General features: G+C 40.2%; 3 protein-coding genes and 1 long non-coding RNA gene across 6 annotated transcripts; 3 read left to right on the top strand and 1 right to left on the bottom strand.

Annotated features, from left to right (window-relative positions):
* Window positions 1-1,294: 1,294 nt before the first annotated feature.
* gpr6 (G protein-coupled receptor 6) lies at window positions 1,295-3,925 on the top strand. Its single transcript, XM_032543646.1, has 2 exons — window positions 1,295-1,611; window positions 2,428-3,925. Exon 2 carries the CDS (start codon window positions 2,453-2,455, stop codon window positions 3,458-3,460), a length of 1,008 nt encoding a protein of 335 aa, XP_032399537.1. The 5' UTR covers window positions 1,295-1,611; window positions 2,428-2,452; the 3' UTR covers window positions 3,461-3,925.
* A 2,061-nt stretch (window positions 3,926-5,986) lies between these two features.
* Window positions 5,987-14,828, bottom strand: ccdc167 (coiled-coil domain containing 167). 3 transcript variants are annotated; one of them, XR_004336122.1, is made up of 6 exons: window positions 14,650-14,828; window positions 14,200-14,294; window positions 14,038-14,090; window positions 13,163-13,449; window positions 10,395-10,397; window positions 5,987-6,000 (listed from the first exon to the last, which is right to left on the bottom strand). XR_004336122.1 is itself a non-coding variant. In XM_032542540.1 (5 exons), the coding sequence occupies exons 2-5, from the start codon at window positions 14,698-14,700 to the stop codon at window positions 13,325-13,327; spliced, it is 324 nt and encodes a 107-aa protein (XP_032398431.1). In that variant the 5' UTR covers window positions 14,701-14,730; window positions 14,762-14,793; the 3' UTR covers window positions 12,711-13,324. The 3 variants fall into 3 exon arrangements, 2 of the variants coding, with proteins under 2 accessions (XP_032398431.1, XP_032398430.1); XM_032542540.1 differs by lacking the exons at window positions 5,987-6,000; window positions 10,395-10,397 and having other exon boundaries at window positions 12,711-13,449; window positions 14,650-14,730; window positions 14,762-14,793; XM_032542539.1 differs by lacking the exons at window positions 5,987-6,000; window positions 10,395-10,397 and having other exon boundaries at window positions 12,711-13,449.
* LOC116706018 (uncharacterized) lies at window positions 7,849-24,404 on the top strand. The gene is made up of 3 exons (XR_004336123.1): window positions 7,849-7,860; window positions 11,204-11,207; window positions 24,301-24,404. It is a non-coding gene; the product is annotated as an uncharacterized LOC116706018 (long non-coding RNA).
* On the top strand, window positions 15,335-24,370 carry kif25 (kinesin family member 25). Its single transcript, XM_032542530.1, has 15 exons — window positions 15,335-15,551; window positions 15,689-15,754; window positions 16,899-17,021; window positions 17,268-17,409; window positions 19,377-19,480; window positions 19,570-19,655; window positions 19,748-19,787; window positions 19,877-19,944; window positions 20,029-20,103; window positions 20,306-20,452; window positions 20,737-20,913; window positions 21,683-21,837; window positions 21,921-22,169; window positions 22,696-22,851; window positions 23,377-24,370. Exons 1-15 carry the CDS (start codon window positions 15,483-15,485, stop codon window positions 23,526-23,528), a joined length of 1,809 nt encoding a protein of 602 aa, XP_032398421.1. The 5' UTR covers window positions 15,335-15,482; the 3' UTR covers window positions 23,529-24,370.
* Window positions 24,405-25,681: the final 1,277 nt, after the last annotated feature.

Here is a 25,681-nt window from a genome sequence, read left to right as displayed (position 1 = left end):
ATAGTTAATGAGCAGCATTGCTCGATGCCAGAGTAACTCGCTGGGCAAATTCAAATTGTGCTCTTGCAAGAACTCTGGATTTCCGGGGTAGGTCACCACACAAATCTGCAGGAAAAACCTTGGCCTTTGGTTTGCCAGGCCAGTTTTGATTAGGCCAAATGTTGGTGCTATTTAACTACTAAATGCAGCTAAAATAAACATGCAGTGGCTATTAACAAGCTGGGCAAGCCAATCCCAATTTTGCATTGCATTCAGTTTAGTTAAATGGGTCCTGGCGCCCCAAACCTTAAGTCCTAGAAACGCCCCTGGTTAAACTACAGGCATTACTTGTAACATTAACTATTTATGCAAGCTATTGCCAATAATATTACTTCCAACACAATAATTATCTACAGTTGACCAAACCTGGGAATTTACTGCCGGCTTACTGTACTATTGGTCTACTATTGTTGCCTGGCAACACATTCAGACAGCTAGCATACTGGCTAGCATGATTAACACTAAACTAAGTAAAGACTAGTTCACCTGAAAAAATGCACATAACATTAAGAGTCTACGGCCTCCACGTGTGTTGCTTTGAGGAAGCTAAATCAAAGTGCTTCGCCAGACCTTCCTCCACAACGCTGCAAAGGTAGCAAAATCATCGCATCAGCATGCTAGCATCCTCACATTGACGGTTTAGCATATATTTAGCATGTTCTACTCCTCGACGTAGCGGCCCGGGTTGGACTCCAATCGGTGGCCTTTTGCTGCATGTCATAACCCCTCTGTCTCCCCTTTCATTTCTTCAGCTGTCCAGTCAAAATAAAGACCTAAAAATGGCCAAAACGCAATCATAAAAATAAAATGAAAAATTAACTCCTGGCTGTAAGAATAAAGGGGACAGCGAACAGCATGGAACACTAAATTAAGACTCATCCCACATATAATATTAATAGTGTGAAACTCTGGGATACCATTAAGTTGTTCATTTACGAAAACACACAAGATAACTTTGCAGCAAGCTCAGGCTTGTTACCATTTATGTTACCTATTTCAAGGTTTATAGGCTACGTTTATACGATTATACGTTTTGTATTGTGTATTGAGGTTTTCTACTTTACACACATTATCCCTTGAAATTAGGTAACATCAGGTGTTTAAGACAAGTTGATTTACTCCACATAATCAGTGTGAAACTGAGATACACCAGGCTTTCAAGGTCGAGAGAGAGAGAGAGTCTGACAGAGAATCTCTCTCTCTCTCTCTCTCTCTCTCTCTCTCTCTCTCTCTCTCTCTCTCTCTCTCTCTCTCTCTCTCACTCTCTGCCGTGACGTCAGGCGGATTTAAAGCTCTCCGAGCGTCTCCGGTCGGTCCCCTCTCCTCCTCCTCCTCCTCCTCACATTCATCTTCCTCGCCGTGCTGAACACCGGCCAATGCTTCACACCACCCCTGCCCTGGGTGTCTGTCCCATGCGTGGGAAGCACAACAAAGTCAAGGGCTTTACTTGAGAGGGTCCAAAGGAGCGAGAAAAAAGGGGGGCATTCCCTTCTACTTTGAATTTGTATACTTTCTCGGACGAGAGGCTCCGATTTCCGCGAAAATTTCAGCTCACACCGTTTTGTCCCGGAGGTACGTATTCGATTGCTTTTCAGAAATCGTTTTCCAAAAGAATATTTATTTAAGCCGGTTGCAAATGTTTTATTTGATATTCCTTAGTGGGCATAAATACTAATACGTATATTATTAAGCACCACGATCACACTGTAAGTTAATTGAAGTGTTATTAGTTTTTAACGGAAAGTGTTGCTGTGGTTTCAGCACCACGGACAGTTCCCGTTGCTTTTGCTGCTGCTGCAGCTTCACCATTAAAATCACTTCTAAAAGGTAAATCCACCCTAAAATAGAATTTCAATATTGCCACGCTGGTGATTTTGGAAGGTAAAGTCAACATCTCACAAGCAGATGTTTGTTCAAGCTCAAAAACCAGAGCTTTTAAAGTTTAATGCAGAGACTTTTGTTTAAGATATTCCATCTAAATGAGTTGAATGCAGGGCTTTCATACATGTAGGTATGTGAAATATAACTAGAGTTGTTTAAGTATTTACTCACTATAGAGCAGCCCCAAATTGATGATTAATCTGCCACTACAGTCTGTTTTAAGCTGTGCAACTCAAAACCACAAATTAAAATTCAGCTGTACAGCAGATACTAAAAAATTGTTTTTACGGTGGATTTTCCTTGTAATTTTAGCGTGACTCTTGCAACATATATTCTACTAAATTCATACTGTAGGCATTGGTAAATGGTGTACTTTTTTAAATATGAACTTTTGCATTTGGCCCTTGTGTATTTCAGTGAGTAAGTAGACTCACAGGGCAGTTTAAGCTTCATTTGTAGTTAATATTTTATTAACAAACAATCTACTTGTTCTCTTGCTGCCTACAGGACAAAAAGACGACAGCGCTGAGATATGAACGAGTCGTCAGTGGTCAACGAGTCCTTTGCGACCCCTGTGGCTGGAGAAGCTCTCCCATGGATGGGAGCTGATTCTCCAGAGCGCAACAGCAGCCTGGAGTTCTTCACTGCCCCGTTAGATTTCCCCATCAATCCTTGGGACATTATGCTCTGCATGTCAGGCACTGTCATCGCCTGTGAAAACGCCATAGTGGTAGCAATTATCTTCTACACACCAACACTAAGAACTCCTATGTTTGTGCTGATTGGGAGCCTGGCCACAGCTGACCTGCTGGCCGGCATGGGATTAATCCTGAACTTTGTGTTTCAGTATGTGATATCCTCTGAGACTATCAGTCTTATCACTGTAGGATTCCTGGTGGCCTCCTTTACTGCGTCCATCAGCAGCCTTTTGGCCATCACAGTGGACCGTTACTTCTCCCTCTATAACGCCCTGACATACTTCTCAGAGAAGACGCTGCAGTATGTACACCTGATGCTACTGGGTACCTGGGGGGTGTCTCTGTTTTTGGGCTTGCTGCCAGTTATCGGCTGGAACTGCCTGGACGATCCAGCCTCCTGCAGCATCGTGCGTCCTTTGACCCGGAGCAATGTCACACTCCTGGCCACCTCCTTCTTTGTCATCTTCATGCTCATGCTGACCCTCTACTTCAAGATTTGCAAGATTGTTTGCCACCACGCCCACCAGATTGCCCTCCAGCAGCACTTTTTTGCCACGTCGCATTACGTCGCAACTAAGAAGGGGGTCTCCACTTTGGCCATCATCTTGGGGACATTTGGTGCCAGCTGGCTGCCTTTTGCCATCTATTGCCTGGTAGGCGAGAAGGAGTATCCATCAGTGTACACCTATGCTACACTGCTCCCAGCCACCTACAACTCCATGATCAACCCCATCATCTACGCCTACAGAAACGCAGAGATCCAGCGCTCCATCTACGTGCTTCTCTGTGGCTGCTTTCAGACCAACAAGGCATACCGGTCAAGGTCACCAAGTGAAGTCTAAAACGGTGCTAGGGCTCTTTTTGTGTGTGCTGTGTGTGAGTGTTAGTTTGTAAGAAGAGAAAGAGCAAAAAGACAAACCATCCTGTCACCACTGACAATCTGCTTAGAATCGACAGTGAATGCTTTTAACGAACACAAAGTGTGATGCTAGAAACGTGTCTCATGCATCCTGTATCTGCACTTTATTTTTTTCTCAACACAAGTTAGGATGAGGCTTTGGAAATGCTGTGAACAAGAAAACTTCTGTGAAAAAGGCAAAACAATCCTCCGAATGTACTTAAATGAGTAAAAGAATGGAAAATCTTGCACTTTAGTACGTGTTTTTTGAAATGCGAAAGCAGTATTATATAGCCCTCATTGTGTTTAAACGTTTGAACTTGTGAGTAACGTGTGCCATTTTTCTATTTTGTATAGTATTGCCTTTGATGTACATTTTTTACAAGAATGAATAAAGAAATGAAATCCAGCTGTGGTTCCATCACGTGTCTTTACTGTAGCACTTTGATTCAATTCCTCTCATTGCACCTGACTTGTTTTTGTATTTTTACATCATCTTTACTTTGTTCCAGCCTCCTTCCGCGGAGTGCAGATGGCTCTGTTTGAAGAGACTAATGGCACCTTGAGAAAGAAAGTACCTTGTACCCGGAAAATACCTTTAATTTACAACTAGACAAATTTAAATCCTGTTTGCTCAATCTGCATGTGTGTGAAAGAGACAGCTAGGGAGGGAATGAGACCGATATATAGATAGATACCATTGGCTTGGTATATGTTCTCAGTGATAACATATACATACAGTATATATATATATGCTCTAAGGAAAAAGGTTGTATAGACTGTTGCCTCATTTTTTTTTGTCTCATCCACTTACAATTGTGAAATTGTGATTCAGGAGCAAAGCAGTCGTGGTCACATGTATGTGTGTGTGACAGAGTGAGAAGAGTGACGATAATAAGTGTGTCTGCTCTGGTAGCCCCTGCAGCCACAAACGCACCAGTTTATCTGCCAGGCTGTTTAAACAGGTAGTGGCTTGATGGCATCAGAGTACCACACAGGAACTAGTAGACTATCATGGACCAGAAAACCCACAGGCTTGCATGGATACATACATGGATATCTGCTCCTTGTAAAAGTTTTTTCTTAACTTCTATAAAATGACATCAGCACACACCACTAAATGTTTACTAAAATGTTTTATTTCCAGAATAAAATATTACATTTACCATGTTCATTGTTAATACATGTTTAATAACATGTATTGCTAACACTAATGTGCCAGGGAATATGATACATTACACATGTCCATGCAAGAAAAGCACCGGTGTAAATACTAAAATTAATGATGGCTGAATTCCATTTTGCAGTTTCAGGGTCTGTGTAGTGTGTATGCTGGCTCACTGTCACACTGTTATGTCTTTTTCAAAGCAATGTCTGCTTTCAAAAAGACATATTTGCTAGTGTTTCATGAAAACAACGCTTTAAATTTGTCCCAAAAAAATGAAGTCAGCGCAGACATAATCCCTACAAGGCCACAGTTGAAATGTTTTTTCTGCATTCTCTTTTGCTCTTCCTAGCAATAACTTTCCTACTTCCAGCTTTAACCTGCCATATTCCAAACTGTATCAACTTGGTAAATTCTACTTTGAACATGGCCTACATACGCTTACTCTATTATCATTGGATTAAGAGCTCAGGACAAATCCACATGTATAGTTGAATGTACTGTAAATGGAGATGCTTGAAACTATATTTAATAAACTTTAGTATGGAATAAGAAAAGACTTTACTGATAACCAACAGAGAAATGAACATGTTACAGCAGAACAAGAAACAGTTTGAGGAGCTATTGAGCAGTTTAAAAATAATAAACATGGCAAAAATATTAAAATGAATTGATAAAATTCAAAAACTCTTTACATTATATACATTACAATACTGTGTAGGCATCTCTGCGAAAATATATGTGCAGAAGTAAAGAATGTAGTAGTGCAAGTCCGCTGATATGTATATACTGTATACACATACTGATACGGTATATACGTACTAACATGAATTATGAATTGTGATGTACATACATAAATGTAGAATTTGGCACACACCTCAAAGTATATGTGCAATACATATATGTAATATAGCAGTAATATAGTGAGATAATGCATTTTTTTATACAAAAACTTTGCTACACTTGATATCTTCTTACGCCATGGACCTTTAGATTAGATTTTGGTCACAGGTGTGTGCACTTTATTTGGGCTCTTTTCACGACGGTTTCACACTGGATTATTTAAACAACTCTTGTTTTGTCTCTGTTGGGCAGCTTGATCACGCTCAGGTCTCAACAACACCTTCCACACGGCAGCAGGTGACTGCACTTGCTCCTCGTGTGGACCATCAACTGTAATAATGTCCTGTTGTTTAAGCTGTGAAGCCCTCAGTCAGTTTAAGGCTGACTACAAAGTGGGGGAAAGGTGAGAGGTGCTGGACACTAATGGACTGCACACTGAGGCCTGGGCGCTGTGAGAGCAGGAGATGTTTGCTCACCTTGTTTTTTTTCTCCACTTCAACAGATGTTGGTTTTGATCATCCACCAAATCAGGCAGCCACCTATTTGTACACAGGGCTTCCAAAATGAATTTGTCGCAACATGCTACTGTAAAGCTTAAATGTCTTAAATGGCAAATATTTTTTTAATTGACTGTACATAAACCAAGAAATCATATACCCTCCAAGTTGTATGTCAAATACAAGTTCATCTACGTATAAATTATACACCCTCTGATATAGGACTACACTGGATTTGTATGTCGATCTACTGTTTGTACTGTATGTTTGTGGCAGCCCACTGTTAAGAGCTACACCAGCACACTCTCAGCCGGGTGCAAAGTTGGACCATCTGTATACTCAGGTGGTGCTGGATAGTATATGGTCTTAATTTTATACCTAACCATTGGACTGATTGGAAAAAGTTAAGCGGCCCATTTGGTGTTGATAGTACATATTCAAGAATTTATATCTCAGCTAAAAAACATGTATTGTGCTTTCATGGCAAAGTCACAAAAGAAAAGAAATTATCTTAAAATATAACTAATACATCTCATAAAACAGACTTCAAATGAACACAGTTAGGATTCATACCCATTTTATGTACATTGGTTAGGCTTTTTGAATTAACTCATTATTAGATAAATAACAGCACTAGATAAGGCCATAGGTTTTAGTCTGAGTTCAGTGTTGCTTTCAGAACACTTTCATACTTAATCAGCTTTCTTTTTCCAGAAGCCAAAGGTGGTCCCACACACTGCTCAGCTTCTTCCAGTTCTTTTTTACATGCCTCCATGCTTGTATTTATTTACTTGTATCTACAGTTGGTTCACTACATCCGGATTTCAATGACAAGATTTACATTTCAGCATAGTCAGGAATGCACGCCTAATGTCTAACTTGCATCCGTCATCTGTGTCTCTGCAGCAGCAAAGTGCACTTTTTATTGTAGCAGAGGTGAGTATTAACAACAGTGGAATTTGCCTTTCCTTTGATATTACATCCATTAGACTAAATAGGGGCTGGTAGCAGTGTTTGAATAATGTAATGCTTGACCAGGGCAGACCTGCGCAGCTCCACAGGCAATTACCAAAGAACACAGTCGAATGATTCCCTCATTAATAACATTAATTACAGCAGCGTAGCAAAAGCTCTCCCTAGAAACATAATTATTGCTCAGTTAGCCATTAGCTCGATGGAAAAGGCTTTGGTGATATTCACCCAAATTGCTGTTTTTTTGCTTCCCATCCTGGGTTGTCATTGCCTATTTATATTAAACTGCTGTCTCAGGAATGTTTGAGATACAGACGGACGAAGAAAGGACAGACAAAAAAAAAATCAATAGTGGCACTAACTTCTCATAGTACTCCCCATGGAGAGAGCAGTGGTGACCAGGAAAAATCCTTGAAAACGCCTACATGGGGATTATAAGTTTACCATGATGAACACACAAGCACAACACAAACACATCCTTTATCTTTTAGAAAAACAGAGACAAACCCACATCAGCTATAGAAAATCTGCTTTGCCATAAAAACCATCGTCATCTGCCTTTCGTCACTCTGTCTATGGTCTGTTCAAACACTGAGTGAGTGAGTGAGTGAGTCACGTTTTAGCACAGGATTGCACTGTATGGATGCTTGTTAGTAGCCTGGAAGCTACCAGGTGCAGTGCATGTGCTGATTGTATCGTGTATTGTACATTGTACATTGTGTGTGTGTGTGTGTGTGTGTGTGTGTGTGTGTGTGTGTGTGTGTGTGTGTGTGTGTGTGTGTGTGTGTGGCCTTAAACCTGACCCAGGAGACATTTACTCCTCTCCCACTGGCTTCTCAGAAAACACACTGTGTGACACATTACAAGGTACAATGACCTTAATATGTGTTGTGGACGGCAACACACTGTTTCAATGTTTTAGATTTGTACTCACACTAATTATGTTTACTATAGAAGGTAAACAACACACAAAAAGGGCAGAGTGTCTCCTCTTATTGGAGACATGTTTATAGAGGGTAAAAAGCAAGTCAAATGATTAAACCCCAAGAAACACATTTGCAGAGATGGTTAAACACTTTTCTGTGAATGCATTCATTTTTCCACTGATTTGCACACAAAACGTAACCTCTCTTTAATGTTGATTTATTGGTGACATGTTCAAGGTACATAGTAACATCTGACATCAAATCCTTGAATCTTTGAATGGATTTAAAGCAAGAATTTCCATCCTGTTCCACTCATTCAACTATTTACACCACAAAACAATAATTAAATGGAGTGATTGAATATGAATTTTGAATGTATACTTCCATATGTCTTGTTTGATTCACTCTGGCATTCTTTTTTAGTGCTCTGTGGACATACTGCTTTGCTAAGTGAATGGATAAGAGTTGACCAGAGGTGTATCTGTGGATAAGCTCCGGGTCCTTCTGAATGGTCCTGCAGACTACAGGTGACTATTTTAGTGTTCCTCACACTTTAAAAATGAGAGGTATTAAAACTTCTCTAGCCATACTGTACAACAATCAATTAATTGTAATTTGTCATGTTTCAGAGAAGAGGGATTTGGGATGTTGTTGGAAAAAACTGTGAATGCATCTTGTGAAATATTCCGGAGAAAAATCACAGCAGGAAGTGGCCATTTCAGGATCAAGCACATCCTGGTTTAATTTGGACAATTTAACACCTATTTAGCTTCAATTTCCAGGTCAAAGTGACCAAACATTTGAACAAGTTCATTTGCAACAACTCAGGCAAGAAAGTATTGTGCTCAATGAAATGTCTTTAATACTTACCTGAGTGAAATGGGTCAGTTTGACCTGGAAGATAATAAGAAGTCAGATGGAACTGCTCAGGTTAAACAAGTCGGTTTTGTAAAAGCTCTGGTGCACAAGTGAATGTCTGCCGCCAGTTCACTCCCTGTGGTACTTCTACAGGCTCTCCATTACCCACACCTTAATGCAGCCTCATTACCGATTATCAGCTTACCTTGTTTGATACCTTTCTACTTTCCCTCACACTCAATGAACCTTCCCACTTCAGACTAGTTTAACCTTCATAAGATGACACTTATAACAAATTACCTCTCGTCCATGGCCCCCGTCTCTCTTCCATCCTCCCAGCTCCTTGACTCTGCTCTTCCTCATCTTCTTTTTGAGAGAAACCCCTATTTACTTATTCAGAGATTAATCACCACTCTGACCACAGCCATGATGACTAATGTAGAAATTAGGTGCGGAGGGGATAGATTCAGCCGTGACCAGCTTAAGGACTCAGTAATATGACTGGCATTATTATCTGAGCATGATGACTTAATTCTTTACAATAAATTGCTTTTAATACTGGCAATTTCAACGAAATAAGCTGAAGATGCTTTTGCAAGTCACTACAGACGACAGCTGGGTTTATGTAGATGTAGCATGAGCATATAGTTGTACTAGATCCAAATGATGCAGCAGGAGATGGTTGGTGTGTGTGTGTGAGTAGTTATCTACGGCTATTTCGATTTCCTCTATTAAGTCAAGTATAGTAATTGATAAAATAATCTCAGCAGAAAGGACAACAAGTCTGTGATGGAAGGTCATGGGGAAACAAGTAGACAACACCTCTTATGACAATAGATAGTTGAAATGTAACTTACTTTTACTGTACTCATATAGTCACTCAGAAAGTTAGTTTTCTTCACTTGAGTACTTTATGCTACTCTACACTTCTACTTTACTACATTTTAGAGGCAAATTGAACTTTTTACTCCACTACATTCATCCGACAGCTATGGTTAATGGTTACTTAACAAATTAGGATAAAAAAAGATTTTAGACTTAGACTAATTTATAAAGCATGCATTATTATAGATTGAACCTCCCAAAAAAAGGTTGACATTAATTCCTTGACAAACTACAAATGCCACTAACATGAATACCTCATTAATAATCATTGCGGTAATCTAATATACAATCAAATAACACTGACAGAGACTGCATAATGTATACTTGTACTTGTGATACTTTAAGTGTAGTGTAGTGAGTGTTGTGTAGTTAACATTTTGTTAATAAAGCTTCTGTACTTTTGCGTTAGCAACATTTTGAGTGCAGGGTGTGTACTTCTACAGTAGATCTGGCAACTTCCTTTGATAAACAATACATCAACTGTAAATATTTCCTTGACACGTTGCCAGAGCAGACAATTATAGATATTTATTAACAGCATACAAGACACAAATATTAAATGTAATTCAATGATGACCACACATTTGATATAAATCATTTGTGATTCTTAGGTGAACTGACAAAAAAGGCAGCAAGGAAGGTTCAAAACCTGAAGACATGACCAAAGTTACGCAATGCCACCTGACCTGAGCGCAGACACTGAACCTCCGCCCGCAGCCGGTGAGCTCCAACATCCTTCTGCTTCCCAACCAAAAGAATTCAAAGTGACATCTGGCATTTCACTGCTCAGACAGATCTACGCTGAAGTTGTTTTCGTAAGTCATGTTCTTCCCTAACTTGAGGCCACTCACTGTAACATGCTGTGTCATGAAAAGAGAAACTGCACACAAGGTCAGCATCTGACTGTGTAGGAGCACTCAAGCAAACGGACTGTAACTTTTATTTAGGAAGAGCAATTGTGTAGCAATTGATCAAAAGTAGGACTGCAAATCACTGAAAGTCCTTTTTTTTTTTTTGTTTTTTCACAATAATTCATACATTTTTTTATTGTAAAATAAATATCAGCAAACGTTATTACTTCCTAGAGTAAATAATTCAAAAGTATTCAAAAGTCATGTCTTGAATTTAACAAAAGCACATAATAGCAGTGTTACTTCCCAAAATATTAAGTCATTTGTGACTTTACGTATTACCTTTTGAAGGTGCATTTTAAATGTTTTTAAATGAGAAATGATACCAACCTCAATGTAAAAATGAATATTTGAACAGATTCAGTGGCAATGATCATCTTTTAAATCCCACAGAAGTGTTGCATAATGGAATTGTTTACATTTGATTAATATGGGGATGCGAGATTGAGCGGGCGTAGGCGTGCTCTGGACTGTGCTGGTGATGATAGTGTGTAGGAGGGAGGGCAAACAAACTAATATTTGCCGGGCTGTCCTGTCGCACATTTTACTGATTTCACACCACAAACAGAGATCTCCCCTGTGCACTGAAAGCAAAAAGTCTGAAATTATTTTAAATAAAAAAAGGATAAGTCTGGTTGTATTGTATTTATATTTTTTATTGTCAAGAAATCCCATGAAAAGACAAAAAGCCAACAATAAATTGATCCTGCTAAAATGTGAATGAAATGTGCCGAAAAAGACTAAAATATATAGGCCCTATTGCTTATTCTGCTGTGCTATTGACCTCCATTGTTGATGGAAAACTACTAAAAACACAGCAATGATCCACATTGCTGGGTGACATGTTCCTTCATTATGATGAACATGGGCACTGCAGTTTTTTTAGTCCCGCTACTGAAAATACTCAAATGTGTTTTAATCCGTGGTGGAAAACAGTCCCCGTCAACAAACATTTTCTCCTGTTTGAATAACATTTGCTAAAAAAAAAAAACTACAGCACCCAGCTGTTTTAGAGCATTATCATACTTTATTTATATTATTTTTTTTAATAAAACTATAATATAATATGAACCAATGGCACGGGGCTGAATAAGCGACCACACAGCCTGTGGAAGTTAGAAATTATTAGGAGACGGATTAACACATGGTTGGTTTGCCAGATTTACCTTTAATTTGAATATAGGAAACTGACCTTAGAATTGGTAGATAGAATAGTAATAAAAGCGAGTCTCTATGAGAACCATCACCTAAGAATTAGACAGACAGACTGACTGACTGAATGACTGACTGACTGAATATAGCATAAGATAACAGATACAAGTCATTGATTTACTGAGTTCAAACACTTTTTTCTGCCTGTAATTGTATGGCAGTTTGACTAGGGGCATCCAGGTGAAAGAAACAGGGCCATTAAATCCATTCAATCCTGAATTGAAACATGGCCAATGGAGAGGAGACACGCTTAAATGATTCTACGTCTTGGGTCGTTAAGAGTTATTAGAAATACAGCGATGACAATCCGTATTAGTGATGTTTGTTTTGTAGCCACTCAGGATAGAGAGAAAGCCTTGAGGTTTTTTACAGTCTTGTCCTTAGAGTGCCACACTATTCACATCATAACTGTGTCACTGGGTGAAGAATGACACCTCATCTGCATTTACTAACAATAAACTTCCTGATGAGAACACATCTGCTCACACACAGTAATGTGCAATTATGACAAATGTGGGCCTCTATTAAAGCTATGATTCATATAATGAACTCTACTTGCAAATAGATTGCATAAATAAATATAACGATTAAGGATATAATGGATATGTGGGCGCCTTGGCTCAGCTGGTAGAGCAGGCATACATTTACATAGGAGGTTAATGCCTCGACCCAGAAGTCAAGAGTTCGAGTCCTGCATGTCTACCCCCTCTTTCCCACCTAGCTGTCCTGTCCATTAAAGGCAAAAAAGCCCCAAAATAATCTTTAAAAAAGCTTAGAATGAATATATTGATCCAATGAAATAACAACGCTTCAATAAATATGCTTCCGAAATAAAGTGTTCATTTTATTCATGAAAAACTCCCAGAAAAGATAAAAAACAGATGAGTTGTAAGGACCAAAACCAAATTCCCATTCCCTCATTTTCATGTGTATTAAAAATAAGACATTTCCCATCTTTCAGCTTTCAGGAGATGAGTGTATGGCCACCATGAGTATAAGTAAAAAATACATTTTTCAGGTTCTCCATTTGCTGTAACGACAAAACTTACATTTAATCAGAATGTATCAAAGATTTTCATTCATTTAATGCACATGCGACATGTGTATCATGCATTATCACACATTTATACGCAAGTAAAAAGAAAGAAGCAAACTTAATTGGCACCACTGGATGAAGCATTTCTTCAATATAGTGTATAAAATCATTATTACTTTGGTTTATTTGTGGCAAAAGGCAAACTTAATATTTGATTGGTTATTTAGGCGGGACAAACTGTTTGGGTTGTAATCCTGTCTTCATGTTGAATCTCATAATATACAGTAAGGTCTTTATACAGCAATGAAAATAAAAACTGACTGTATACAAGCTGAATAGACACCTTAATATCATCTCATATATGCGTTACTTTAGTCCAAGAAGCTGTGGTGGGTTTCTGACTGTGCAGGATGAACCCAGTATAATAACCAGAAGAGAGCTACACTATGATGCCATCTAGAGGCAGAACTGAGATATTTCATCAGCACAGCTCTTCAGCCTTTTCATGACAAGGAGTCCTCTTCATTGAAAACAAAGACATAGTAGAAGAGAGCACTGATAACCAGCAGAGCGACTGATAGCAGCATGTTCTTCCGATTCTCTCTTCTTAACATCTCCAGCTCCTTGTCTGGAAATGACAAACCAAACTGATGGTAAGGCGTTCAATCATTCCATTTAATTATTGTTTTGTGGTGTAAATAGTTGAATGAGTGGAACTCACCCTATAGCTGCTATAAATGTGTTTCATCACTGTAGAGACATTGGACTACTGAACTATATGACTGAATGTGTAATTTTTATCAAAATGAAAACCTTTATGAAGAAACCAAAGCTGCAATCGCTCTACTGTTATTGCAGTAACGGCAGACTAAATGTATAGTAATACACTATAATGATATTAAGCAGGGGTTCATGGCTCTAATGGAAACTTTCTGTGACTTTTCAGGAGTGACTCAGATCACATTACAATGTAGTCCTTTCTGGGGTTTTTTATTATGGTACGTTGTTTATATAATTGGTAAATGGACTGCACTTTTGTAGCCTTTTTGATTTTAGTAAAAAGCACCGAACAGTACAAATTTGCCACACATTACTCACCATTGCAACACGATAAAAGGTACTGGTCTGGTCATTGGGATCAGAATGTCTATGTTGTAAAATAAATGATTGTACACACCAAGTGATCACAGCATGAATGAGAATTGTACAGACTTACCTAACTTTAGCACCCTCTGATTGATGATCGTCATTTCATCTTCCAGGTCCTGCCTGTGGAGCAGAGAAGATGGGAGAAGGAGGGTTTACTCTGGACAAGCTGCAAAGTGAGAGTTATTTATTCTCGTTTAACAGTCACTATCTCCATCATCATCATCCTCACCTGGCCTTGTCGGAGAGCGGCTCTTTTCTGGTCCTGAACTCAGCCCTCTCAAGGTTGTCTTGACAACGCGCCCGCCGCTCCTCTAAACGGTCAATCTACAATATTGATAATTACAGACAAGTAAACTATAACGCCTGCAAACAATAACCTAGGATGACGAAGGCATGGCCCGCCCTACTGCTTCTGATTGGCTAGTAGTCATCACCTATGTTGATTGGATTGGTTACGTTTATAAATGAGAAATGCGATTGGTTAGGGTTAAGGTAGAACAACAAGGTAACCCAATCAGAGGCAAAATAAGTCAGAGTAGGGCGGGACATGGCTTCGCCGTCCTAGGAAACGCTAATTCATGACAGTACATAAATGAAATGTGAAATTTGGATACCGAGGCGCAAGCTAAAGAGCTATCCCATTAGTTAACTAATAAAAGGCAGCGTTCCAACATCCTACCTCACTGGCGACACTGGTTTTCTCTCGTCTTTTGTCTTTCAATTTAGCCATATTGTGACCCTAACGTTGGTTACTTCTGACCATAGACATTATATTACTCTGTGCCTCTGACAACCTGGCTGAATACTGTGACTATGCGGAAGTATTTGTTGTCGTTCTTCTTCTTCTTCTGCTGCTGTTTATTGGCGGTTGACAAATTATCGCCACCTACCGGACTGGGATGCGAAACAGCAGTATAGCAGGAAAATAAAGAAAGAAAAAAAATAAAATAAAAACAAAACAACCAAACAAAACCGAACAAAACAAAAAGTGGGACACACTTAAACTATATTCTCTCGGACCCAGCAGCCCTGTGTCTTTCAAATATTCAATAATATGGGCACGCATTCGCCATGCTGCATCCCCAAGTAAATTCTCCATCGTAAAGTTTATTCCAGTTTTTCTTCATTCACTAAGACGTGTGAGTAATGTAGTCTTGGAGGACCAAACAATCTTTGGTTTCGACAACATCAGCCAAATTGAATTGCCACTTTGAATGAGCAATAATGGAGGGAAATATTCTCAGATAAAAAGTTTTAAAAAAAGATAACATAAAAGACAACATAAGCTAACATTATAACCCTACCGTATATGAAAACATATTGCCATAGGAATAGCCTGCCGGAGCAACAGGTGCTCAGTTATTCTCCTCCCCTCTGAGGAGTACAGGAGCCCAGTTAACCGATGTTAATCGGATTATATGACTTTAGAGGACAGGATTTGATCAATTAAGAAGGGAAGGGACGAGACTATTCATTCCCTTCTCTACTAACTAGCTTCTTTTAGGAAAAAAAATGCCTCTCTTTATAAACCGGGACCAAATATTTGCTCACCAGGTACACCTGCTGGAACACAAACTGAGAGTGAGTCACTGTTTAGTGAATCCCAAATGCGAGATCAATTTATCCGAGATAGTTCAGAGACTTGTAGTTTATCCCTTCATGTTTTTCAAATAACTTCACGCATAAAACAGACTGTAATATTCTCACTGTGTTTCCAGAGTAAAGAGGAGCGAATACTGGAACTGGAGACGGAGAATGCTATTCTTCATTTAAGACTTGCCGAGGTAAGACTAGTCTTCTGTATTCATTACTTACAGGCCTAAACCTATAGGCCTATGGGAATCAAGGGACTATTTCTATTTTCTTTGATGCGAATCCCTGACCACTGTTATTTTCTCGATGGGCATGATCATAGCAGTAGCCTACCTTGACCTCTTGAGTTCTTCAAGAATGCTTTTGTGTTTTTCCTGATTCCTTTTTGTGCCACTTAACACTTGTGATTGCTCCTGTAGTTGTTTCATCTGATGTAATTATGTGTACAAGTCCTATTTCATGTTTGATGATAATTATCGCCATATGGAACCTAAACGTTTGTTTGCCAGTGGTGAGCAACTGAGCATGCACGGTCAAGTAAACATTCTGTGCTTTTCATTTAATTCCCATTCGGTTTATGTGTCATATTTCATTGTACAGGATGGCTCTGTTATGGTATGAGAATATAGACACAAACAAGTACTAGTTGACTGTCCTTTCAGCTGCTCAGTGCCAACACTGAACACAGACTAGGCAACTATTACCCAAAGTAGTAGGCCTATGTCTAATTGGGCTATATTTATATTTAACTGTAGACATTTTGACCTGTGGTAGAAGAAAGAGCACATGTGTAATTAATAACATGAATCCTAGAAATGGGGCTCTTAAAGTCAAGCAGATGAAGTAATTAATGTTATTGATAAAACTTGTGCCTTTTTGTACTACTAATGAATTTACAAAAATGAAGTGAGCAGCCATATATTCACTTGCTGTGCAGCATTTAAAGTTCAAAAGTCTAAATCTGTCCTTTCCTTTAACTATACATTCACTTCCTTCCTATAGAACAAGCAAGTAGTCCCTGATAGTTCAAACTAGGATGCTACACAATTACTCATCACTTAGCCACAAAGCTTTTACTCTACTGGTTTTTGTGATAAGGGATAACATGTAGCATGCTTTATAGCACATAAGAGCAAATCAACCATCTATTTGGGAAACGTGTTGATTTTAATGTTCATACCGCGCCTCACAAAAACTTGTGTACTGTGTTAAAATAAAAGTTAAATTCAATGAAGCATCAAATGCTACAAGTGGGAGATAAGTTTATTTCAGCTGCTAGTCATACTGTAGCTTGGCATAAAGTAAGAATGAAGTGTGTTGTCATATCCTTTTCAGTGTCTGGGGAAACTCCGTCGGGACCATGAAGAAGAGACCAAGGCCCTGAACCATCATCAGCACCAGAGGAATGCACAGAAGTTAACCCGGGTAGCCCTCGGCAAACTGCTTTCAGAGGTCCAGGTACGAATCCACGGAAATGAATGTGTGGACACATGATAGGTTCTGAGTGGTCTTTACTTCTGTCTTGTTGAGATGTTTCACTAAATAGCCTCAATAAGGCAGGTTGTATGGGAACTCTGAAAGACACACACACACACACACACACACACACACACACACACACACACACACACACACACACACACACACACACACACACACACAACTCTTCACAATTCTTTTGTCCTCTGTGTGTGTTTGTAACAGGCTGTGAAGCAGGACTTGAGTGAACTTTTCGCTGTGTATTTGAGCTTTTCCACGGAGCTGGAGGAGCAGAGTAAGCAGCTGCTGGAAAAAGTAGAGCAAGTCAGCGGTTCTCTAAATGGTCACAGTGGACACGAGATTCAGAGTAAGTATGTGAGGGGGTGGCACCAAATTAACATAGATGCAGCATCTTTGACATCCTCTTAGGTTAGGATTCTAAAGAAATCTTGAGGCAGCGGTTTATGTGTACAGGTCATCAATCTGCACCAGTGTGCCGGCGGCTATAAGAAGAGCAGCATCATAAGGCACTAACACTCTGCCCTGAACATTGACCTGTGGTATTTTACAATTTAAAGGAGCCAATATTGTTTTTTAAAACAACACTGTAGAATTGCGTACGTTAAAATTTTTAGTTAGGACCACACTTGACTGCTGGACTAGACTGCACAGTTGAATACAAGGAGATGATGGTTGGCATGGGGTAGTGGATAAAACACAGGCCGGTGGTGTGAGAGGTCTGGGTTTGATTCCCACTGTGATAAATTAACCAAAGTGTCCCTGAGCAAGACACTTTACCCCTAGTTGCTCCAGAGGCGTGCAACCTCTGATATGGAGGAGTTGTAAGTCGCTTTGGATAAAAGTGCCAGCTAACAGTGCCAGCTAAATCTTATGTAATGAGACTGAAAGGACTTTCAGGACTGATGCACACATTTTAGGAATCCTATGTAACTTTTCATAGTAGCGGTTTGTAAAAGTTTAGTTTAAGTGCTTTTGTCCCGTGGGCTGAACAATGAACAGCATCTGCTCAGCTTTTATGAGCTACTCAGTCTTCTGCAAGTATACTGTAACCACAGAGGATTTAAACTGTCAGAAGTTATTTCATTGATCTTTAAAGATGTGATTTAAAGGAAGATTCTTTTATTTTTTTTATCCCTCCCTTGTGGTCCAACCTCTCACTTCCAATGACTTGTTCTGCTCACTCATTTACCCTCTCTGTGTCCGTCTTCATTCTAAAGTGGGTTAGAGGTAATGTGCTGGCTGGATCTTGAATAGGCTGGTAATCCTCTCACGCTGTCCCACCCCTCCCCTCTCTCACCCCGCCCTTCGAGGTTGTCCAAGGTTGACTATCTTTTTCTAATGCAGTCCCATTGCAAGTCACCTACTCACCATGGCTCTGATGATTGGGGAAAACTGATCTTCCTGGACACATTAATGCTCCAAACAGAATGGCTTTTCTTGACTATTCATTGTTGATGTCAGTTAATAGAGAATGAGAAAGCCTACGTACCTCCACTTTCCTTTTAGTATCAACCCTTCTGGAGAATTTTCTTTATTTCATGCACTTTGTATTTTATTTGCTACTTTGCTAATAGTTGGATTTTAGGGCTGTTCATTGATTTTTAACTCCATATTTCATACAATTTCATGATTTATTGAGCTGTGCTGGTTGTGCGTTGTTGGTTAACATCCTGTTTAGCTATTAAAGTTTGCTTAATTATTTTGCTGGGAACATGTCATAAAAAACAACAAAACAACAATTAAATAAATTACAGCTTAACACCCCCACTTAATGAAGGCTTTAAAGTGCAGAGATAATTTACAATGAAATACGATATTTGAAGTGCTTTGTGACTGTTACTGAATAATTTACTTTTAGAATAGCACAGATGTTCTATATATGTACATATATGCACAAACAAGACTATTCTTGTATGTCCCAGCTGGTCCTGAGTGAATGGAGGTGTTTGGTGTCAGGTGTACCTACATGTCTGCTCCAGGATTAAAGACTTGGCCTGAATAAAGATTTCCATCAGAGAACAAATGCCTCCGTATTTGGAGTTGATATTTACACAGACAGCCATTTATTCACCTTTACTGCTTTTTTGCCTTCATGTAGTTTGAGATACAACTTATGCTGTATTGCACGGAATTCCCCATCGAATCTATCTATCTAGGCCTTTCAATGTCGATCCTGTTTTCTTTGTTGTCTTAAAATGAACCCAACAATGGCCTAACCTTTAACCACAGTCCATGATAGAAAATCCTTCACTATTAATTTAGATTTTGAATGGACTGTTTTCCTGTGAATTACTTTTGACTCTCCCTGTCCAGCCTTGAAAGCTGGTGTTGCAGCTCTTGAACACTCCCTGGAGGAGGAGAGGGAGAGGTGCAGGGCGGAGAGGCAGCGGAGGAAAGAACTCCATAATGCACTGGTGGTGAGGACAGATGTTTTGTGTCTAAAGATGACGGATAATACAGTAGGTTCTTATTGTGACCTTCATTGTCACACCATGTTTTGTCACAGGAATTGAGAGGCAACATCCGAGTTCACTGCAGGGTGCGACCAGTTCTACCCTTTGACCACGTCCAGTGCTTCGCCGCTGGATCAAGGTGGGTCAACACACGGTGCATCATTACAACATCGAGTTGTTCTGTGCTCGAAAAGCTAAAACTAAAATAAATCTGTTGTTTTTTTCTATCAGGCCTGCGTCATCAGAAGAAGTGGTCTCTGCAGTCAGCGATGTGAGTTTCACTGTTAGAATGTGTCTTATTGCCCCTAGCTGCTTCACCTTTCTCAGTTTTGTGCGTTGTGCCTCGTTTGTTGATTTCAGGACACGGTGATGGTGAATTGCATGAAAGCTGGGATTCCAGTGCAAAACAAGATGTTTGAGTTTGAGAGGTGATGTCAAACACTATCATGATGTGATGTGCATTATTTCATTTCAGTTTCAGTTTATCAATGATTAGTCTCTGTGTCTTCCAGAGTGCATGGACCAGAGGATTCCCAGGATGCAGTGTTTGAGGAAGTCAAGCCGCTCCTCACATCTCTGCTGGATGGGTGAGTGTTCAAGCATACCAGAAAAAGGACTAGTATATCAAATCACAAGTCACTGAGATGTATTCATTCATAATTCAGCTATATTCATTAAACACTACCCTGTGTGAGTAAAGGACATACAACCAAACACATGACAAACAGCATACTAATGACTGCAAGACTTCAGCATGAATTGAACATCATCTGGCTCCCTGCCCTGCAGCTATAATGTGTGTATAATGGCGTACGGGCAGACAGGCAGTGGGAAGACTCACACCATGATGGGATCCCAGCTGCTGGAGGAGCACTCGGGGACGCAGCAGGAGACACAGCAGGGTATTATCCCCAAGGCTGCTGCTGAGCTGTTTTGGTGAGAAAGAAAAGCATTTTTATAATTCATCTGTTTTTGAGATATGTGTGTGTAATGACTAAGCTCTGTAGGAGGTGAGTGGGTTTTTATGCTGTGTTGAAACCAGAGTAGATCGGATCTATCATACTGTATTGTATTGTAATTCAGTCCTTCCGGAATGAAATCATACTCAGGCCATTTATTTATAGTATGCGCTGAGGGTTGAAATGGTATAATCGGGTTGGTCTTTGACCTTTACTTTATCTGTCCACGGTTGTGTGTCTGTTCCTGTGTGTGCGACCCAGGCTGATCTCTGAGAAGCCTGCGGGGAGCTACACGGTGGAGGTATCAGTGATGGAGGTGTACAACAACGAGGTGTTTGACCTTCTGGCCAGAGATGAGCAGGGAAACGCTGTCGACCAGCGTCGGGACGTCATGACCACCTCCTCTGGTGCCAGCCAGGTCACCGCTCTCACGTACGAGTGAGTAGAGCTGGAGCTGAGAAGACTGTGTGCACAAGATGGGTTTTTGTACTTTGTTATGACGGGTCTAGAATAGGAGATTTTGAAGCTCAACTGTTGTTTCATGAAATAGTTGTGAATGCTAATGTTGCTCCTCAACCGCTGCATGTGCATATTGTGAAGTTTTAGTTTGTGAAGTTATTTACCATAGAAAGTTTATAAGTAAATACTATGTTAGATGTTTGTTTTACCGCTTGCCGCAGATATCCTCAATCCCCAAGTGGACACAATTTTTTATTTCATCCATAAACTTAACTTTTTTTTTTTTGTGCCACTTGGGCCAACTAAGACTATTATTATTAATGTTTTAGCTAACCTTATTAGCAAAAAAGTTGCTTATTGACATAGCCAGCAGACATGGAGCAACATTAGTATTTATTTGGAGTCGTGATTCAGGTCATCTGATGAGGGGATACGTCTGGCTCTTTAGCTGTTAATACAGGTAATGTAGGTTTTTAGTGTTTTTTACACTGAAAGCAGCTGCTGGCGCTGTAAGTGACTTTATGAGAGTGAACCAAACAGTTGTGGGCAGAAAAACCAAAAGAATAAGTTAAGGCAATACACAGAGCTTAAAGTGACCGCAATATTGGGTGATCACTTGCTGCAGGTTTCTCACTATGAGTTACACCTTTCACATAAATGTAGTTATTTGATCTATTGTTAATATATAACATATATAGGATTATGATGCTAGGTAATTGTGTATGTGTTGTATGCGTATGTTTTACAGGCCTGTGCATAACGCCTCTGAGGTGATGCAGATCATCAGCAGCGTTTTAAAGCTCAGGGCTCACTGTCCCACCCTCGTCCACACCGACTCCTCGCGCTCTCACCTCATTGTCACCCTCACCATTTCTTCCAAGAGCCCCAATGCACTGGCCCTGGGTGAGACGCATTCATACGCACGCTAACATGTCAACGTTAACATAAACGTTCTTGCATGGTGACTTCATGACTCCTTCATTCAGCCCGCAGGCTACAGAGTGCCAAGAAGGACATGCAGCGCTCCACCCAGAAGGAGTGGTGGAGTCCACGCTGTCGCCGTGCCAACCCTGCAAACCGCCGCTCATCTGATGATCACCTCTCTGCAAGCACAGCCACCTCTCCCTGCCGCTCCCCTTCCCATTCTCCATGTCCGTCCCCCAGGACCAGCATCTCTCAGGCTCTGTTCAGGACCAAGCTGCAGCTGGTGGACCTGGCAGGGAGCGAGTGTGTCGGTGAGGGGGGGTGTCATGGGAACATTGGTCCCTGAATCTTTTAGGGTGCACCCGGCAGAATTTTAACTGGAAAATATACCCATCTTAACATGCAAAATTGCAAAATGGGGCTTTAGGTTAATGGCTTATTAAGATGCTGTAGATAAACCGCTGCTAAAATGAAATTCATCAAGTGGGTACATGTTTTAGCATTGCCGAGTTAATTTCTCAAGAGAAAAACTCACTTTCTCCAGCACGAGGGGGCTTACATTTTAAGTAAGCTCACCGCAGTTTTCACCTGCTAAAATGCAGTTAGTTTCTGTTTCCTTTTAAGTGTCTGAACCATGAAATGACAAATGATTAATTTACAGCTCACAGTATACTTAAAAAGGATGATGCAGGTCTTTGTAATTACCTTTTCCCACCGTTTGTTTACATAGGAAAAAGTTTACTGAACCCAGTACAACAGACGTCTGTTCACCAAGCCGATCAATTAGCTTCAGGACATATACAGTAAATATTTGGTTTGTATGTATGTGTGTACCAGGGATGTCTGGAGTTTCGGGAGCAGCTCTGTGGGAGGTGTCCTGTATAAACCGCAGCCTCTCTGCTCTATCTGATGTTCTGGGAGCTCTCGCTGAGCAGAGACCACACGTCCCCTACAGGAACAGCAAACTCACTCATCTGCTACAGGATGCCATAGGTGGGGTGGGGACGGTGCAGTGGATATGACATGTTCCTTTGGTGTGGGAGCTCTGGGTTCAATTCCCACTGTGATACATCAACAAATGTGTCCTTGAGCAAGACCCTTAACCCATAGTTGCTCCAGAGGCGTCCAGCCTCTGATATATAGCAATAATAAGTTGCTTTGGTTAAAAGCGCCAGCTAAATCACATTTAGTGTAAAGCAAGCACACACACACACACACTCTATCTTTTTATGACTCATGTCTCCCGTCTGTTTCCCCTGGAAAATACTTAGTTAACCCCAACATGTCTTCATCTAACTGAGAGATTTCACACACCAGTATTGTTACCCTACCTGAAACATACACACATAAAAATACCCAAACATGGACTCACTCAAAAATACTCTATGGAGATTTGTCCATGCCCATGAATGAAAAGAAAAGAGAAGTCCAATGCATGTAATTGAATCTTATATTTTCATTGCTGCTTAACACCAACACCTTAAACATCCTCTTGTCCTTCTCCATCTTCTCCACCAGGCGGCGATGCCAAGCTGCTGGTGATGCTGTGTGTCTCTCCTACGCAGCGCTTCATCACCGAGTCTCTGCAGTCTCTGGGCTTCGGTACGCGGGCCCGTCAGGTCCAAAAGGAGCTTCCGAGAAGGAAGAATACCACCCTCAAAGTTAAGTGACCAGACAGAGAAGTAGGTTTTATCCTTTGCAGATGCTGTGGCAACCATAGATCCTGTCCTGCCAACAGAACAGATTTGAGGGTCCATACCTGCACATTTGTTCTTTTTGTTTGACAGAGTATGTGGGCCCTTCTTAATCTCAGTAGTTACTTCAACTAGGAGATTGGTTTCGCTAGATTGTTTTATGTATTTTTGTTTTTGAATATGTCTTGATAGCATAAAATGTTTTATAGGGCTGTCTGAAGCCGCAAATGCCTCTATGATGCTTGAATGTAGAACGCGTTAATAGGTGAGGGATCATGTAGAGCGAGCTAGTGGGGGAGCAGGGCCTTGACACAAAGCGGAAGTGTCTTGAATCAGATCTACATTATCTTTATCTTATTACACGGCTTATTACATGGCTACTCGTACAGAGTTTAACAGCTGATAACCGTGTCCCGGTCAGGGCTCCGGCGGAAGCCAGCTCGTGTAATGCGTTAAAAACCCTGGCAATCACCAAGGGTGCTATAGTAGTTATGAATGAACTCAATTAAGTATACAATCACTGTATTTTTGACTTGTTGTAGATCATGTCAATAGTTAACAGTCCTGTATATGCAACGGCTTTCTGACTGAAGTATTCTTCTGTAAATACATTTCAGTACATGCATGTCATGCCTTTTCTTTTTTGGTGTTTTTGGTGCAGTTATGTTTCTACAGTATTTATACACGTTTATATATTCTGTATCTGTAACCATCGCCGTTTTTTGGTTACACCACCTTTGGTTAAAAGTCACCTTGGTAGAATAGACTCAGTAGACAATTGTGTCAATATTACCTTAAAATAAACTGCTGATATGCAGGTATATCTTTGTGCATCAGTCTGTTGCAGAAAAATCCGTACTAGAAAACGTACTGCCATTGGGTAATTAAAAACGGTGTTTGAATACATTGTGCAGTCCATTTAAACATGAACAAGTCATATAAAGTGTATTGCTCACAACAGGCTTTCTATACAAACTACTTTCACAGTGGGGCGTTGTTCCAATAAGATGCCTGCCGCTGTGTAGATTACAGCAAAGAGGAGCACATACAATCACTTAGGCATTAGGGCAAGAGTGTATTATTTTTAGCTTTTGTTTCACAGTAAATTATTTGGAGCAGCAGTGAGGTGGAATATTTTGCAAGAGCATACTTAAAGTCAGGAGCTGCAAAACTGATTGTCCAATGTGGCAAAACTCATAAGGGTGATGATAAAATACAAACGCTGATGATTATTCGCCAAAGCTATTTCACGTCTATTGACTGCAGTTTAATGTTGGAAGAAAACAAATCAAGCAATTTCCTCCAAGGTGAAACAGTTGGACATCTTCCAAGCATTATCCGAATAACACGCTGTATCGGGTAATTAAATCTCCTGCTCATCACTGCGACACACATACACACACACACACACACACACACACACACACACACACACACACACACACACACAAACTTTTAATGAGCCTTCTCCTACCAGCATGCTACAAACTGTGAGAGCTCTGCACAATGTATTGTAGTTTTAATCCACGCATCCCAAAGCTGACATGTTTTTGAGACGCAGATGTCATGTGACAACCTGACATGAAAGCTCAAATGCCCAAAGTGTCTTTGAAACTCCTGGCTTATAGGATAAAGAGTGACAGGACAAACAAAATGAATAAAAAAGACTATAGCGAGAGTGACAAGATAATAAACATGCAAACTCCAGGAGCATCCTCTGTTCAGAGAGACGACTGGGCGGAAGGATAGAGAAGACGAGGGGAGGTGTGAACAGGAGGAGAGTGAGGAGAAGAGGGAAGAAAGAAATAAGTGTGAGTGAGAATGAGATGAGAGAAAAACGGGAATAGAATGAGGTGAAAGTCTGATGGCACATGAAACTGTGAACTTTTAATTTCATTTACATCTGACGAACAGAATCTGAGATCATTTCTGGAAGACTCTTCTCCTCCACAGGTCCAGATGTGGATAAATTAGAAAAAACCCCACAGATAAACTCCAGGGCCCTGTTCCTTTATATACGGATAAGTTAGATCGCTTTTGATTGATTGTCAGGGATTTGAAATTTTTCAGCTCTACAGACCTGGCTTAAAACACATCCGGACCTCCTATCTTAAAAATATAGAGAAATC

The sequence above is a fragment of the Etheostoma spectabile genome, chromosome 18 (genome assembly GCF_008692095.1).
Source record: "Etheostoma spectabile isolate EspeVRDwgs_2016 chromosome 18, UIUC_Espe_1.0, whole genome shotgun sequence".
Taxonomy (NCBI): domain Eukaryota; kingdom Metazoa; phylum Chordata; class Actinopteri; order Perciformes; family Percidae; genus Etheostoma; species Etheostoma spectabile.
This window is presented reverse-complemented; position numbering and strand designations above follow the sequence as displayed.